Here is an 18,714-nt window from a genome sequence, read left to right on the forward strand (position 1 = left end):
CCAGGAACATGAAGTGAACATGACATGTGGACGCCTTCATCCACAGTTCAGCGCCACACAAAATCCAACAAAACAAATGATGTCTGTGTTTGCAGCATGGCGAGAGCTGATGATGCAAGTGCAGGCAATGCTGCAGTCTCAGGATCTATTAATTTCATAATCAAACCACGCAGGGCCACGGCCGTATGTCAGCCGCCATGCAGAACGTATTAAGCTGTGATTCCCAGCCAGTACCCCTGCTGTGCCCTGGTATGAGATTTCACCAATGTGCGAGGTTTCTGCAGCTCTAAGTGAGGACTTGATGGCCCCCCCGGGAGTTATAAACATGGTTGAGAAAGTGAAAAAGAGAGAATCAAGTTTGTAAGGGACACAAAGTACGCCAGCACAGCACAGCCATCGCCTGAATATGTAACAGACGTATTTATACTTTTCACTCTCGCTGCCTGGGCGTGTAATCACATGTTAGTTTTCTGCTCTCAGTCTTGTGCATGTGGTGCAGCCTCCATTCTCCATAATTGTACAGTCATTTTGCAAACAGCACATTACTGTCTAGGAAACTACACATTTATACTGCAGTTCCTGCGATGGCAGGCAGGCTTTTCACTAAAAAAATTGCATTAGCAGCTTTGATCTTAAATCCTTTACCCCCCCCCCCCCCCAGCATGTCACATGGGGTATTTTCAGAATTGACAGGCCTGCCACCTCTGCGTCACCCATCATGCTGCGCGTGACCTGACCTAACTGTTAAACTGACACCTCATCACTCCCAACAGATGTTTCGAATCCCATCGAGCCGAGGCCACAACCTGGCGGGGAATACTTGACCAGAGCGCGTCCTGGTCCTCGCCGCGCTCCGGCTGGCTCCTCTACCCTGACGCTTCCTGTGTTTGTTGCTGGACGAGGGAGTGAGCGCCGGCTGATGAGTACACAGAGGGAGAGAAGCAGCTGAAGAATTCTTCCTCCCTCAGATCAGCAACAGATAAAATGAGACAACGATGAGGAGGAAGACGGCTCGGGGACGGGGGGACAGGGCATTTGCTTGAACATGAGCTCTTGCTCCAGTGTTAAGGGTCGAGTACTTGGGGTCAGCAGGAATGTGCTGACTGGAGCGTGTAGGAGAGTCGGCTTACCGCTCGTCCATCTACACTTTCCCAGCAACATTAATGAAGGAGACAATGCTGGGACTGGATGGCAAACGCACACTGCTGGTAATAATATTCTCCTCTCTCCTGAACACAAAGTCACATTCACTGTAAATCAGCACCCACGCCGGAGCTAACAAGTGGGTGCACTAATCTCTGGAGGCACAGCAGTCGAACACTCACAGGACAAAAAGAGTTTAATTTGGATGCCAAGCCCTCGAGCTAAAGACCAACACCATAATCAACTGAACCACAGCAAGAGAGAGACAGGCAGACAGGCAAATAAAAAACGAGAAACAGAGCGCAAGATTTAATCTCCTAAACGAGACAGAGAGAGAGAGAGAGGGAGAGGGAGGAAGCAGAGAAAAGAGGAATGTTATCTGCGAAGGCCTCTATCAAAACTCTGTCCCCTGCCAACACCCCTGCAGGGGACGGATCTGGACTGTGTGCTGTCCCATAACTCTGCCTATTCCTCCGGTCAAGGGGAAGACGGCAGCTTGGACACCGATGATGAGGAGACTACCAGGATGTGACAGAGCTCATGGATTCTGTGCGTTCAACTGCAAATGTTTGTGTGGCCGACTTGCGCTGGAGGTGGGAAAAGCTCCCAGATGCTGCAGCTCGCCAAAGTCATTGCCTCGCTGGCAAAATGCAGAGGAAGTCAGAGAGCCAGCGAGCAGGAACACTCGATGCTGCCAAAACAAAATTCATATGTATCATAATCACAGTCCTAGAAATACATTTCTCCATGATTTTGATGAAGCTACTAATCAGAGTACCACTGCTAATTGTTAGTTCATTTAAAAAGTGACTCAGCAAGCATAAAACAAAGTCTTTATAAGGCCTAAAGTCAAACGTATGAAGAATAATAAGAAAGTTTATCCTGCAAAACGCCGGCAGCAGGATGAAACTTCTTCTTTTGTTTCTTTACAGTCAAACAGCATCAGCCTGAACCACAGAGAGACAGAACCAAAGCGCTGCCACGGCGTTTTCTCATGTTTCTCCTCAGCATCGCACCATCACGCCCTCACACCCATCACCTCCATGAAACCCGACGCTTCTTTCAGAAAACAATTTCATTTAAAAAAGTCATTGTCAGGTTATTGAACTTATTACAAGCAGAAAACACAGAAACAACTACGCCGGGCTAAGACGTTTGTGAAGGCTCTCTGAGTCTCCCCGCCGCCGAGGGCCGTCTGTCCGCCATGTTTCAGACAATGCCCGAGTTTGGTTTGCGTGTGTGACAGGTCTTTTCATCCAAATTGTCTCCAGGAACTCCTGCACGCCTCCAGACCTCCGGCTCATCAGAGGCCAGGTAGAGCAGAGCGCTGCTGGGCCTCCTTTGTCCTCTGCAGGAAAACGTGGGAAAATATTTTTTGTGTTTACAGTAAAAACAGGAGCTCCCATCAGTCCCTGGGCCCTGGAGGTTCTGCTCCTGCATCAGGATATTCAGTGGTTGGACTTTGTGTCAGTGGTGCTGATGAATGTTGGGCCGAGTTACTGCAGTTTATTCCAGGCTCTACTTGTTAGTTGGTCCGGCCCTTGTACAAGTATTCTTGGAATCTCAGTATTCTATGATATTTTTGCAGAACTGGAGCATGAACCTAATAGCACAGAGGTACTGTACCCAGGCCTCTCCCTCTCCCCCTCCCCCTCCCTCCATCCCAAAAGGGGAGAAAGGAGGCAGGCTTGTTAACTTTATGGGCTCGCAGCGCTCGCGGTGCCCTGACACGCTTCCAGTGGCGCACAGAGGTGGAGGAGCTGCGGCTGGACGTCAGAGAACAAACCCCTCAATGTGACGCCGTTCTCGGAGCAATTAAGAGCACATCGCGGATAATCCGACCACAGAGGCGACGGACGCCCTCAGCCCCTTTTTGGAATTTGGAATTAATTTTTCTGCCCAGAAGGTAAGAAGATGTTATTCTGTGAGGAGCGGAGAGGCAGCAGCAGGCGAGGACGTGGAGACCAACTTTCCGTTCTTTCAACTTCTTTGTCTTTTCTTGAAAAGTTTGAATGGTGAAGTTTTCCCTGCCCTGCACTTGCGGCTGCGCATCTGCTTCACGCCTGCTTGTGACGCTTCGCTCTCGGTCGCGGGTTCATGGTGACAAACTTTTACCGCACGCAGTTGATTTTTTTTTTGCTGAATTTATAAATGTTTCATGAATTTTTCCTTCCCTCGTGAAAAATGTCTATCCTGCTTTGACTCGACCTGTTCGATCAAATGTGCACCTGGACCACAGCCTGCGTGTGCAGTGCGCGTGCGTGCACCGCTTTCACGTTGGCGCTCGTCCATCTCTCACCTCTCGGTGCGCGGCGCAACCGACGCTCAGGTGTATATGCGGGTTTCCGCTAGATGGCGCAACCAGCCGTCCGTTCCCTCCGATGACGTAAACCTGCTCTCCCATCAGAAACGCGCCTTTCAGGTGAGGCGGGCTCGTGCCGGTCTCCCCTCCGACCCGCTTTACTGTGTCAGGCGACTCGAGGCCAACAGACTCCTCAGGAAGAAGCCTTTCCTTCATGGCCTCATTCTGTCAGGTGCCGGTGACGTCAGGTCCACCTGTGAGCGCCAGTGTGTCTCAGCGAGTCACCTGACTGAGCCTGCCGTCTCTCCGTCCACCTGCCGTCCCAGCATCAGAGACGCTGATGAGTTCAGCGCCGGTTTCCCCTCCACTGCCACACTTTTAAACTCAAGTTTCAGTTGAATTTGTGCTCTGGAAAATCTCTCTTTGCCATGTTTTTGGCTTTAAGCTGGACATGTTTGAAAAAGCAGAGGCTGTGTTCAGTCTGTCTCCATCAGAGCTGGCACCACCCCTGGAACAGCGGGCTCATCTGCCCACCCTGCAGGTCCACAGGTCAGCCGCCCCCTGCTCTCCACTGATTGGCCTCCTTCTCTGCTGCTCTGCTCCAGTGAGGCCTCTGTCTGCCACCACATCCAAGCCCGGCGGCCACAGGGAAGCTGCCAAATAGTTCCTTTTTTTAGTGATAGCAGTAAGAAAATTACAGCCGCTGGGGCAGTTAACTCCACCCCAGCGCTTCCACTGGACCCGCCTCGCACAGCCGGCATGAGGCAGAATCTGGGTTCTGGTTGTGTGTGCTGGCCCATTTGACTGAACGCGCTCACACATGTGGAGGGCGTCATTGTTCCATCAGGTCACGAAGAAAAACAACCAAAAACCTCACAGATCATTCAGGCAGATTCTAGATGCTAAGACAGAGATGGTTTACATCACGCGTGTGCGTGTTGTTGCGTGAAGTCCAAAACGCAGATGCTTGTGTGAGTTTTACTTTTGTGTTGGTTTTTGTTTTGGGACATTTTGGAACTTGAACTCCATCCAGAATAACATGGATTGAGGGAAGAAACACAAAGAAAGTCCCATTTAGCAACCCGAGCCAAACCTACATCTCTCCTCTGCAGCACAGCACCGAGCCAGCAGACTGGTTTCTGCCTGCTCAGTCAGCACTGGGATCACTGGGAGCCTCCATCTCATGTTAACTGGCACCAAGCGTTGACGTGGCAGCTGCCAATACACCGGCGCTCTGGTGCCAGCTGGCGCTTCTGGTGAGCTCAGTGCTCCACCTTAACTGCACAGCCAGCTCACAAAAGCCAACGCACAAGGCGAGAAAATGAGCTGCAGTCAAAAGGAAATATGTGTGTGTGTGTGTGTGTGGGGGGGGGGGGGTGGAGGTGATTGCCCTTGCTAACACAGGGAGCACATGATTAAATAAATGTTAAGCTAAGACGAGTAACAGCTGTCCTGCAGCAGCGGCGATCCACCAGTGTGACTGCGGCGGATGGCGGGTCTGACACGTCCTCGCCACTTGATGGATCGCCCATACAGGAAATGTGAAGCTGATCTCAGATGAGCGAGTGGGAAACTGAAACAGGCAACACGCTGGCAGGATGGTTTGTTGACAAGATGGTGCTTTATTATCCGCCAATCAATCCATGCGTCCGTCTCGCGTCTCCTCGGCCGGTTCAGTTGTTTCATCTCAGGTCCAAAAGTTCACCACTGGAATTCAGATTTCCATGTGGGAGTTGTTTTACCTGTTTGCCACACCCTCGGCACAGATGGGAATTTCCACCTGTTCCGTCGACTCTTAGTCTCGCAGAGGCGGAGCAGTGGCCTCCGTCCCGGGGTTTATGATGGCGCTAAAACGGGACGCCAGCATTGTTGAGGATCTTGTAAAAAACGAAAAGACAATCATGTGCTGTTTTGACTGCCCAGCTGTTCTGAACAGGGCGTTCAGAAGTCTGGAAGCTGGTGTCAGGAATTCAGTCCCTTCCACTAACGACTGAGCTGTGAGACTGGAGCTGGTGCTGATTCAGGCTGCAGGTCTTGGTCCAGGCTCACACGTCCGAGTTAGTCCAGCTTTAGTCGACAACAAGTCTGAAGAAGACTGTAACAGCCTCTTTCTCTCCCTGAAAATTAACCTCTGTTTCCCGCCAGCGGTAGATTTTGTTTTAATTTCAGTCTTAGTCTTTGGACTAGAAGGCGTGTAGTTTTTGGTTGCGCTCGATTCGGCGGCGAAGCCTGCAGAAGTTTCGTCTGATAAACGGTGGTCTAGCGTGTTTAGACGAGTCCTCATCATGGAGATCAGGTTGTTGGGTCCCGCCACACATGCGACAGCAGCTTAGACCCCCAAGGTGTTATGACTGGTTTTAAAATGAAGATTAAGACTTTCCTTAATTAGCACACTGAGGCTCCGCCCCAAACCAACGTGTGTACGCGGCTGTCCACCTCACTGTGGTGGCCATCAATTGTGGCTGAGATACTAATTTGGTGCTGCCATGTTGTGTGTGTGATGTGGTGAAGACACCTCTCCACATCTTCAACCACGTTGTCTCCCACATTCTTCTTGACACATATCTAACTAACCACCACCGCCCCCCCGCCCCCCAGGACTCTTGGAGAAAACAGGAAAAGCCGCCCATCCATCCTTTAAAACACTCTGGCCTCTGGTGGGAGAACAGCCGAGGCAAACCAATTAAGACTGAAGCCGTTGGTTTGTTTTTGTCTCAGACCGGATGTTTGACAGTGGGGGGGTGTAGAGGGCTTCACTCACACACACACACACTCACACTCACACTCACACACACACTCACAGCCAGACAGGCTGTGAGATCTTGGGACGTCGTGTTTACAGCTCCACATCATTCCTGGATGAAGAGACGCTCTTCTTCCGTCACTGCGGCCGTGAAGCTCCATCCACCTCCACACGAGTCTTCGGTTTGACCACCGAGAAACTGCCTCCCGCTTGTCACCCTTTTAGATTCACAGTATGTGTACGATACCTCCCATAATGTTTCGTGGTACAAGCTACAGAATTTGTAGGTGTATAAATAAGTTCGGTGGCGTCGTGTGTTCCAGTTCTTTTGTGTGTGTTTGCGTGTGTGTTTCGTGTCACTGTGCGATGCTATATGTGCCCTAACTGTGTCCCCTTGGCTGCATTCTTCTGACCAAGCCAAGGCCGCGGGTGTTTTTTCTTTTCTACAAAATGGTATAATTTGGCAGCTATTTTCGTTGCAGGGAACAGACTGCAGGGCCGTTTCTTCATGCTGGTCCTCATCAAGCACAGGCAGCTTTTAACGGCCCAAAATCTAAATACTGTAAATGTTCTTTATGTCTGCACCCACACATTTTGATACAAGTACTTTCCTGAGAAGAGATTCTTTGTTCTGTGTTTTGTCAAGTCACTACTTAACAGTCCAAAAACTGTACTTTTTGACCGACCGAGAAACGGAAACGATGTTCTAAACATGAAAAAGCCCAAACTTTTATTTGAGGTTTCCCTTTCACGCCATTCAAAGTCTTGTGAGCAACAATTACGCCACTAAAATACGTCGCGTACGTATGTGTGTTAAATGTCAGGACACACTTCCAGTTCCGAGGGAAGTGCTGTAAGAACCAGAACACAATGTTCTCTTTTTAAAGGGACAGTGTGTAAGATCTCGTTGGAGCTTTCAGCAGAACGACTTTCATGAAAATGTTTTCTTGGAGAACTGTTGTGTTGTCGCTTGCTTGGAATGGGCCCTTTATATGTACATGAGGAGCGTGTGGCCTCCACGCAGCCGCGCCGTGTGGCATTTAGAAAGCACAAACCTGCACTTTTGTGTTTGCTGTTCATTTTTTAAATTTCTCTCCTCAAACTATTTTTGTGGCCTATTTAAAACGCTCCCTCGCTCCTTCAAGAGGGTTCTGCTCCATTTCTCGCTGTGGTTTTACGTTCTTTTTTTAAAAAAAAATTTGCTTCGTTTATTGTTGAACACATTTGTGTAGCAACTCCACTGCCTCATTCTTGACACAAGGGATCGATCAGCTGATCGCTGAAGCCGGCGGCCAGCAGGCGCAGAGGAAGCTCCAAACAACCAGTAAACTGAGAAATATAACAATTAAAGTGTCCTACTTTTATTTCTTATTTTATTATTATTATTATTGTTGTTGTTGTTGTTGTTGTTAAGTACAATTCAAACTCACTGTAGTCAATCCAAGTGTTTAAAAGCTTTTTTGTTGTTTTGAATTTTAATTATTTCGCAGACAGACCAGACAAAGTGTGTTTTGCGCCGCATCGTCGTCATCATGACACGGTCGCTGGAGCAGAACCTCAGTTTATCAGTTAAACCACAGAGCAGATTTGGAGGCAGCAGCCGCCTTCAGCCGCTGAGCGGAGGGCTTGCAGTCTGCAACTTGATCACCAGATGTCACCAAATCCGTCTCATTTCTCTTTAAGACATGAAATGGTGTGAATCTTTTCCTTACATTGCTCTCTCTCTCTCTCTGTCTCCTTTATTACATGCTTTCCGCCTTTACTCCCTTTCTTTTCTTCATCGTACTCTCATGATCATGTTGTGACAACATACTTAACTTATCCTGAAAGTCCATTCGCAGGCGAACCATTGGTCCCAACAAGTAGGATTATGGAGCTGTGGATCAGAAAAGGAATCAACGTGACAAGGGCCAAAGCTGACGGGGTTTTAAGTAACCCTAGGATCCGGGGTACGACGGGGGCTTCACTTCATAGGATTAGCCTGGGGTCAAAGGTCACAGTTGGAGAGCACTTGGTCATATTCGATTTTGCAGGAGTCAGATTTTAGCTTAAGAAAGCGAGGTGGCTCTAAGATAGTGTTAGTGAGGTGCAAACAAACACTCATGCCTGGTGGCCTCAATTAGCAGCGTGTATGTGCATGGCGATGACATCATGGAGTGTGTGTTTAATGAGATGCAAACACACACTCCAGCACGGATGCACTTGCTCTTAAATGAATGGTAGCTTTGTTTGCTTGGGTGCAGGATTAAGGTTTTCCATGGCTGAGGTGATGTGCTCCGACTGTCTGACTGGCCGCTGAGAGGAGACTCGCTCTCCTGGGTTTCTTCTGCAGGAAGCAGACGGTGACATTTTGTGGTGAAGTGGCTTTCATTCCCAGAGTCGATTCCTGGCAAGTGTTCCTGGGGGAATGAGGCAGCTCCTGGTGTGCCTCATGGTGTGGTACAAACAGTAGGGCTTTATAGTTTAGGATGAGCAGACCGTATCATAATATTCCAAAATTTGTTCATCATTCAAAATGATCTCTTGCTGACTTTACAACAGCTTAACCTGTAGCCTAACATGCTCGGCCCTGGTCGGGGGGTCTCACCGTCTCTGTCACCCATGTTCCTGTTCGGTGCAGTGCACATAGCCGACTACAGGTGGCAGCACCAATATTTGCATACAGTCAACCTCACTCACACAACTAAGGGCCACTGAGTGGAGGGCGTCTGCCAGGCCGAAGCGATGAGGAGCCGTTAACTTCCATCAGAAAAAATTAAAGGATGTCCCAGCCAGCAGGCCCAGAGTTCTGCATGAAATGGAAACACAGGAATTTGTAATAAAGTTTGATGTCCTTGTAATGCAGCCGAAAACTCTTCTCTGAATCTAACAGTAATCAGACGAAGAATAATCTACTGATAAATGGTGGATCTGGGGCCCCTGGTTCTCCGGGTCGCCTGGGTCTCCGGGGCCCCTGGTTCTCCGGGTCCCCTGGGTCTCCGGGGCCTCAGGGCAATTGCCTGCTTGGCTGGTTGGGAACCAAGCGTTGCTGTGGCACTGACAGTTGCTCATTTTGTCATTTTACATTTCGACGTCAAGTCGGCAGATTTCTGTTTGATCTTATCTTGGGAGAAATCTCGGCTCTGCTCTCTCGTACACCTCAGCTTTTCCAACCCAACGTAACCAATGGTGATTTAGGGTTTTATCACAGGTCTGTATTTTTTAAAAATATCTTCTTAACTGGAATTCCTTCTACTGTTATTGTTACTGTTTATGTTTTTCTTCACAGGTGTGTTATTCAAAGATGCTGCCACACTGTTCCCTCCTGCTGTTGCTATGCGTGGCCCGGCTGCTCTCCACCTCCTCCGCCCTGCCCTTCGAGCAGAAAGGCTTCTGGGATTTTGCCATGGACAGTATGGATAGCGGCGGGATGATGTCGATGATGATGGATGAAGCAGAAGGCTCGGCCGACGGAGGGGTCCCGCCCGACATGCCCATGTGCCCCTTCGGCTGCCACTGTCGACTGCGGGTTGTCCAGTGCTCTGACCTTGGTCAGTATGAGTGTGGGACGTCTGGGATGCTGTGGGAGAGTCAGGAGGGTTAAATGAGTGAAACATGGCTGAGTCACCTAATCTGAGTCTTGCATGACTTTTATAGCTCCAGAGAACGAAACGCCTCTTTGTTGAATTATCTCAGAGAGGAATCTGCACCGCGGGATTATGCCCGTGTGTTTTGACAAGGGAAGGCATCTCTTTGAGGGATTCCGTGTTCCAGATTTTTGTGTGTTTGGACTGATGTGTGAGGACTGAGCAGAAAATCTGGAGCGGTAAAAGAAAGGGAGAGAAAAAAGGAGTCCAGGTAAAGATGGAGAGTGAGAAGGTGAGAGAGATGGAAGATCAAAAGGCTGAAAGAGGAGGAGGAGGAGATGTTTTTGGGAAGTGAACAGGATCAGAGGGAAGAATAAAGGGAGGCACGACAGGGGACAATTTAATGATTAATTATGAGAACAGAGATGCGAGAATTATAAAATGTATGGAAAAATAATAATTGGTTAAAGTGATACCTCATCCAAAAATGATCATTTATTTACCGGTTATTAACGCTTAGATGATCAGAATCCATAGAGATGTCTTTCCCTTTGCGTGATTTCTGTGTGAATCTAGAATTAAGAGCACATTAACGACTGAGTCGAAACCCCGCCTCCTGCCGATGAATCGATGGAGTTCTGGCCAACAAAAGACCTGGGAGGCGGGGTTTCAACTCAGTGTGTGATGGAAGTTCCAACAAGGTCAGGTGATCGCACACAGTCACATGATGACGCACAGTCATGTGGTCATGTGGGTGTGGAACTGCAACCGTCTTAGCTAGTTGGTTAGCATGCGAGTTGTTAGCATGATCGCGAAGATGTTTCATACCTGACGACACACTTGAGAGTTTGCAAATGGAGGTTTCGTATAATTTTCCTGTCGTTAATCCTCGGCCTCCATTGACTTCCGTCACAAGTGCATGACGAGTCTTTCATTCATGGGGCAACATTTTTCGTTGATGTGTCACTTTAAAACAAAAACTAAAAAACTAACTACTTAAAACAAACACAACTTTCTTCTAGGATGTTTCATACAACTTCTGGACCGCGGTTATTGAAGTGGTTGCCCCCCCCCCCCCCGTGTTTTCTCATGGAACTAAAGACAGCGGTCTCAGATGTGTTTAGGTGCCTAAAGATTCCTCACGTTTTGCAGGCGAAAACTCCAATAAGCCCTCTGTGTTTAGACGTAATGGTTTTGTTGAATCATCATTTTACAAACGCTATATATTTACTGTCCCTGGGGTTTCTGCAGAGGGTAAATGTGGAAGCGTATAATTTGTGAGATGTCAAGTGCTTATTTAGAACAGATGTATTTTGGCGGTGGCGTCTGTCTCCTCTCGATGTGCATCCCAGCATGATGTGGAGCATTTTGTGTGGAGGGGCGCTGGGGGTGAAGAGGGTGCCAGTTTTGTCAGGTTGTGGTTAAAGCTCTGAGATTTGTGGCAGATGTGGGTGACGTGCTGCGGGTTGAGGCTCTGAGCGTCGGTGGCGTCCGTTCAGAATGTCTGTTAGTTCGACTCTTGGCAGGAGTCTCTGCTCAGGTGTTGGCCGACCTGGTAAGGTCTTCATACTGTGTGAATCCATCAGTGGAGTCACAGCAGCTGAAACTGAAACTGAGGAAAGTCATTTAAAGGCGGCGTGGTTCACCTCTATGACACTTTCCCTGATCAAGGCAAGGCAGTTTTCTTTGTAGCCCGTTTTCCCCACCAGTTTGTCTCAAAGGGCTTCACATGGCATCGTAACAACACCCTCTGCCCTCAGAGCCTCACATCACTCATCAGTTATCATGAAAAAGCTCCTTCATAAAGTCCCAAACCTGCTTTTTCCACTGCGCCAGATTTCTCAGCATGATTTGAACCCAATGTCAGATGGGGCTGCGGGGTTTGATCTTGTGTGGTGACATGGAGGGTGGGGCCCAGTACAGCCAAAGCCATATCTAAACTTAACTCTCACTGGACAGCTCTGGGTCAGATGTGGGTGGTGGCAGACTGGATCCCAGTGGGACAGCTGGCACTCACTGCCCAGTTCAACTGGTTGCATCATGGTGGTGGTGCAGATGAGGTTTGAGGGATTGGCTTACTGCGGGTTGTCTGCACCACTGACCACATCTATCACACTTGTCCTCTTGTCTGTGTGATGTGGTTAATGATGGCGGCGAGCCGACAAGTCCTCCAACCCAAACCGCCACTGTAGTCATCACTGGTTGCTCTGTTTGTGTGCGCTGAGTCATTTGTCCAACAATGCAGACACACACTGTCAAGTATCGCACAGGGGAAGGTTGATGGAAGCGGCAAAGTCTTTTTTTTAATCAATTCTGTGAATTTCTCCAACAATTTTCCACATTCACTTGAAGTAAATGAGCAAAATGAGAGATGGAACTCTTAACTGAATAAAGTCAAAGCTTGCAAATCTTTAGGTCATGTGACTTATCAAAGGATTTGGCTGCTGGCTGCCAGATATTCCCAAACTTTCGGTGCGTCCGAAATGCCATACTTGGCACGACACTCAAGGACTCGACTTAAGTTGGGCACAATTTTGAGTAAATCTCAACATCATGCATCAGTTCGGACGAACTACTCGGACTGCACACGGCACTTCCTGCTTCCTGCTGCTGAGTTGTTACCATGGTGACCACTCCAATCACCAGCAGCAGCAGCAGCAGCAGCAGCAGCAGCAGCAGCAGCAGCAGCAGCAGCGCTCTGCCCCCTCTCTGTGTACCAGGTTGAACAAAAACGTCACTTCACCTGCACTGTTGTTTCCCTGAACTCGGACAGGAACTCCGTCGGCAGATCCTCCTCTGCTGAGAGGACAAGGCAAGCGTAGCTGTTCTGACATCATTCTACATCCTCGGGGAACATCATTCACCAAGTTGTATTCAATATACGAGAATAAAATCACACAATGTGAAGAAGGCTCATGAGTTGCACATAAAATAGAATAATTGAATGGTTTATTTTGGCCGGCCCGGTGGAGCAGTGGTCCTCACTGTGGCCCCCAGCAAGAAGGTTGTGGGTGGAGCCCCGGCTGCAGCACGGGGTCTTTCTGGGTGAGTCTCCATGTTCTCCCTGTTCCTGCTGGGTTCTCTCTGGTACTCCAGCTTCCTCCACAGTCCAAAGACATCAAGAGGGACCAGGTTAATCCAGACTCTAAATTGACCGTAGGCGTGGCTGGGAGAGCCAATGGTTGTCTGTCTCTATGTGTTGGCCCTGCCATGGACTGGTGACCTGTCCAGGGGGAAGGCTGCTGGGATAGGCTCCACCCCCACCACCCTCAACAGGAGGAGAGGGGGAAGATGGATGGAGGGAGGGATGGATGATGGATAGATGGATGGATGGATGGATGGAGGGAGGGATGATGGAGGGATGGATGGAGGGAGGGATGATGGATGGAGGGATAGATGGAGGGATGATGGGTGGATGGAGGGATGGATGGATGGATGGAGGGAGGGATGATGGATGGATGGATGGAGGGAGGGATGATGAATGGATGGAGGGAGGGATGATGGATGGATGGATGGATGGAGGGATGATGGATGGAGGGATGATGGGTGGATGGAGGGATGGATGGATGGAGGGAGGGAGGGATGATGGATGGAGGGATGATGGTGGATGGAGGGATGGATGGATGGAGGGAGGGATGATGGAAAGATGGATGGAGGGATGATGGATGGAGGGAGGGATGATGGATGGAGGGATGGTTTATTTTAAAGCTATAGAATCTCCAGTGAACACATCTGCTTGGTGACGGCAGCAGACCTCCTCAGGTGATGTCATGCATATTTGACGTGTCTACACATTATAGTACACACATTTGCAGTACACTGAAATATACTTGTGTAGTTTCAGGGTTTGTTTATTTAAAACATGAGCTGACAGAATCTACCTTCTGGAATGAGCCCCTATTTAGAGGTGTCTGGACCTTTCTGCAGTAGCAGTAGTAGCAGTAGTAGTAGTAGTATTTGTAGTAGCAGTATTGTTATTATTATTAGTAGTAGTAGCAGTAGTAGTAATGGCAGTATTATTATTATATTAGTCAACATCACTTCGTCATCAGCGTGTCGCCTGTGCATCACTTACCAAACACTGCTGCACTGCATTGTGGGAAATTTCTGCTTGGCGAGTGTCCACCAATCCATACTAAGACATTTCTCCAGAATAAGTATGATAGCGCGTACTACTGAGTACACACCAATGTTTCAGACGCACTTCAACATCTCACGTAGTGTTTTTGCCTCCTCAGGAGGGCGGAAGTGTGGAATTTTGACGCAGCCTTTTGTCTTTGTGTCTCAACTGTCCATCAGTAGGTAACTCTTCTTCTGTTTGTTGCAGCCTCGCTGATGATTGCCTACACTGCCACCTGCTGATGACACCCCTCACAGCTGAGTTTACACGCTCCGAGCTGGGTGCAGCTAAATCACAGGCACTTTTTCAGAGATGCAATGGAGCCGCGATGATCTTTGTCCTCAGCCTTCATGCGTTGACGTCGGCCATCACAGAAACTGATTTTGTTTAGAGATGATTTGCTATTTCTAAGTCTCTGTGTTTATGACAGTTGCTTAAGTTGAGTTGTCAAGAGGAATGGCGGCGTCACCACACGCACATTAACCCACACAGCTTGTGTGTCTGTGTTTGTGTGTGTCAGGGTTGTGGCCGTCTCCCTTTCATTTGAAGTGTGATTTCAGTGAAGGTATTTGAGTTATATCTTTTGTAACTTCTGTCAAATGGAGACCAGACGGAAAACATCTGGTGTCCCCATCTGGTGTGAGGGAATTTGGGTTTCTGTGTGTGTGTGCATGTATGCGTGTGTGTGTGTGTCTGTGACAAACCAGTAATGTGCTGCTTTGACGTCTGTGTGTGACCTCCATGGTTGAGTCTATGTCCACCTCTCATTAAAATAATAGCTGAGGAACTCCAAAGTGCTCATTTGACATTGTGTGGGACTGTGATTGGTTTAATTCTCAGGCTTGATGGCGGTTATAAAACACACACAGTGAATATTTATTTTCCAAGGTCTAAGTCTGGCTAAGATATGCTAAGAGCCTGCTCACTGAAAACAAACCACTTTTTGGGGTGTTGATTCACAGTCGTCCACGGAAGTGTTAAATGGAGTGTGACTCCCCTCCGTGTTTTTATTGGTCTTCTCTTCAGGTCTGACCGAGGTGCCAAAGAATATTCCTCCGGACACCAAGTTCCTGGATCTGCAGAACAACCTAATCAGCGAGCTTAGAGAGAACGACTTCAAAGGCCTCACTAACTTATATGTAAGATACACAGTGTGCTTGCATTCATAAGTCAGCATTAGCTCAGCATCTTTTTGAGGATATAACCAACTCAGCTCAGCTTGGATTGGCTTCACTAGTGTGAAATTTCCCTCGGGTTGCAGAGGTTCATTTCCTCTCCTTTTTCCATCCACCGCCCTGCGCTCTCAGAGCTTTAATTGTGTAAAACTTTCAGCCTGAAGCCAAATGGGAGTAGTCAAGTAGTTACACCCTTGCCTCTCTTAGGACAAATGCTTTACTCACTCCTGACAAAGAGCAATTTTGAGTCTGGCAGAGTAGGAAACTCCAGACATGACATGACATAGTAACATCTCTATTTAGCTCCGTTTACTTCAGCCCACATCTGTCTCCATCCTCCAGCCAGCGCAGGTGGAGAGACAGTCTCCTGGCTGCTGCCAGCTGTTGCTATTTTAGTTCAGTCAGGCAGGTTCAGTAGAGACAGAAATACCAACACAAGCCTTTTTCTTGTCTGGGTTAGACAAGACTTTTCTCTTTCTCACACTGTTAATTGTGTTATTGTGTTTTTCAGGGCCTTTCTCTGAGGAATAACCACATCTCCAGAGTTCACCCCAACGCGTTCAAACCCCTGAAGCACTTGCAGAAGCTCTACTTCTCCAAGAACCTGCTCACCAGTGTCCCCAAAAACCTGCCTCCCTCTCTAGTTGAGATAAGGATCCATGAGAACCATATCAGGAAGGTGCCTGCTGGCGCCTTCTCAGGACTGGTCAACATGAACTGCATAGGTCCAACATCCCTTTGTGTCTTTGCCACTGTGAAGCACGAGCACTGACTGTACTCTGACATGCCACAATATCCCGTCTGTTTTACAGAGATGGGAGCGAACCCCATCCAGAACAGCGGTTTTGAGCCTGGTGCCTTCAAGGGACTGAAGCTGAATTATTTGCGTATATCAGAGGCCAGGCTGACAGGGGTGCCTAAAGGTAAGAACCACCTGCAAACATGTGCTTCCTCCACAGAAATGATGTTTTCTCAACTGGCTTCAGCTTCTGTTTCCCTGATTGATGAATCAGCACTTCCTGAAGGTCTCTATCCGTCTCCAAACAGTTTGACCATGTTTTGCGTGCATCTTTCAGATCTCCCAGAGAGTCTCAACGAGCTCCATCTGGACCAGAACCAGATCCAGGCTGTAGAACTGGAGGACCTAAGCCGCTACAAAAACCTGTACAGGTACGGCTCACGTTCCTAATCATCACGCATCCCCTCTACCTTGAAATTAGCTTGAAGTTGTGAGGGTTATGATGTCATATTCCAGGTCAGCAGTTCCCTGTAGGGCTGATTTGAGCAGACGCCCTGAAGAAGTTGCTGGATCACTTCTTCAACATTGATTCTTTTACGTGTTGTCACCACTTCTTCTGATGAAGAGAGAAAATGTGTTTTCCTGCTCTTTCCACCTTTTTCACAGCAGGCATTTTGACAACAGTGAGCCAGAATAAAGAATACAAGGTGCTTGAAGCCAAAGCTGCTGAATTGCGTTCACTCTGCTTTTGCTACTCTAACACACCGACAGGACTGTTGGTTCCCCGACCTCCTCTCTCAGCACTCGTCTCGGATCATTTACGGTCACAGGAGTGACGCCGGGCTGCAGTGATTGTTGTCAGGCAACGTGCAGCAGCTCGCACTTGTTAAGCACTTGAGCTAAATGTACCACACAGCAGTCTCCTTCACACAGCTCCCTTGTGCCCGGTTCTCCAGGTTGGGTCTCGGCCATAACCATATCCGTAACATCGAGAACGGCAGTTTGGCATTTGTCCCGAGGCTGAGAGAGTTGCATCTGGACAACAATCTTCTCACCCAAGTTCCCGCAGGCCTCCCAGACATGAAATACCTGCAGGTGAGCCTGCCACCACCGACCTGGTGAGCACCTGATCAGTTTTCAATATTAAAAGTCTCTCAAATGTTCCTGCTGCCCTCCAGGTGGTGTACCTCCACTCCAACCACATCAGCCAGGTGGGTGTCAACGACTTCTGCCCTCGAGGATTTGGGATGAAGAGAGCGTTCTACAACGGCATCAGCCTGTTCGGCAACCCCGTCAACTACTGGGAGGTGCAGCCTGCAACGTTCCGCTGCGTCAGCGACCGGCTGGCCATTCAGTTTGGCAACTACAAGAAGTAGAGATGGGGGGGGGTTGAGAATGAGGGGAAGGTGATGGAGAAATGGAGGAGATAATTTAAATAATGACCAAACTGGAGTGATGGAGGGAGCAGGGTTAATATTTGAGAAGAATACTATTTTCTATAATTATTAATGTATTTTAGGAGAGTGATTGTTGATGGAAAAGAAACTGATGAAATAATAGGCATACAAGTGAAAACCACAGACCTGCCGCCGAGTGCCAGCACGGCGCTCATCTGAGTTTTTGCATCTTTGAATTCGAGGTTTTACATTTGAAAGTTTTGCCATTTGGAGAAAAGACTGTCTGAGAAGAACGTTATCCCCAAAGCCTGAATCAGCGACAAATGACAACTGGTGAAGCATTCCATTCAATTTTTAACACAATATTAGTTACTGTCATTGAAGTTATTTTGTTTGACATTTTAAATAGAAAAGCAAGGCATTATAGATGTTCATGTCTATACAAAGGTGCTCTGTGTGACTTTCTGTGTGTGCTGATGTGGGCGATGCGCCCCACTGTGTCTGTGTGACTGGTAAGAAGCCATTTAGCCTTCAATGCTGTGATTAACGGAGCAACAATAAACTTCCAGTCACAGAATTGTGACTATTTTCCACCAACAAAAGCAATTACACAACACAAGCGCATGTAAATCACCAGTTCAGCCACACTTTTAACAGGTAGGTCCGCTTAACACCTCCTCTCATCATTGCTAAACATCTGATTAGTTTGACCGAACCACCAGCCTGCCTGTATAAAGAGACATTTCTGTGCCTTCACTAAATATTATGCTGTCTGTATGATACTTTTCAAAAGTTTTCCCTGAGGGGACACTCAAGTAGTGGGGGTTTGCCCCAGTTAGAGAAAAAAAACCACACACATCCGCTTTGCTTCGAGACAATGAAGGCAGTGTGTTCATCTTGTGCTGCAAACAAAGGTAGTGTTGATGCATTGTTTTGCACAGTTTTTCTGTTATGCTTTATCTGCTTGGGGGTTACTGGGGGGTTAGTCTGTTCACTCTGGTAGACCGATGTGGATTTACTTAAGCCATAAGTTTTCTATCCTGTCTCTGTTCTGTAATCTGACAAGCTACAGCTGCATGTGAATAAAGACATTTCTATCCTGCTGCATTAAGCCAGAGAACAAGTGATACTGCTGGGTTGGATGTCGTGTGAGAAATAAAGAAGAAATATCAAAAATGGAAAACATTTTAATGAGTGAATCAAACAACTTAGCTAAAGATAAACTAGCTTAAAGAAAGACACCAAACCTTTAAGAAATACATTTCTGTCCCGTCCTCCTCGGAGCGCGATGAGGTGGTAGATATCAGACACCCGGCAGAGGAGCGTGTCCATCTTCTGGTTTGCCTCCTCGGAGGACGGCAAACACGTGCATTTAAGCTATGACGATTCCCAGTCCACGTCCGAACGGGAACACGCTCACGTATTTGTCAGCTCTGAGTTGTTCATGTTGACTCTGAGGAAAAGGGTTCGGGTCTGATCCACTGATGTGCTTGATGGCGTTCATCAGCCCCGAGTTCACCAACCTCAAA

General features: G+C 48.1%; 1 protein-coding gene across 2 annotated transcripts; it reads left to right on the forward strand.

Annotated features, from left to right (window-relative positions):
* Positions 1–2,852: 2,852 nt before the first annotated feature.
* Positions 2,853–18,359, forward strand: bgnb (biglycan b). Of its 2 annotated transcripts, none has more exons than XM_086214923.1 (8): positions 2,853–3,049; positions 9,457–9,718; positions 14,901–15,013; positions 15,561–15,774; positions 15,862–15,972; positions 16,126–16,219; positions 16,745–16,883; positions 16,967–18,359. In XM_086214923.1, the coding sequence occupies exons 2-8, from the start codon at positions 9,472–9,474 to the stop codon at positions 17,162–17,164; spliced, it is 1,116 nt and encodes a 371-aa protein (XP_086071049.1). In that variant the 5' UTR covers positions 2,853–3,049; positions 9,457–9,471; the 3' UTR covers positions 17,165–18,359. The 2 variants fall into 2 exon arrangements, with proteins under 2 accessions (XP_086071049.1, XP_086071050.1); XM_086214924.1 differs by lacking the exon at positions 2,853–3,049 and adding an exon at positions 6,119–6,420.
* Positions 18,360–18,714: the final 355 nt, after the last annotated feature.

Source organism: Aulostomus chinensis, chromosome 9, assembly GCF_037954235.1.
Source record: "Aulostomus chinensis isolate RoL2024-O1b breed Wild chromosome 9, RoL_Achi_v1.0, whole genome shotgun sequence".
Classification (NCBI taxonomy): Eukaryota; Metazoa; Chordata; class Actinopteri; order Syngnathiformes; family Aulostomidae; genus Aulostomus; species Aulostomus chinensis.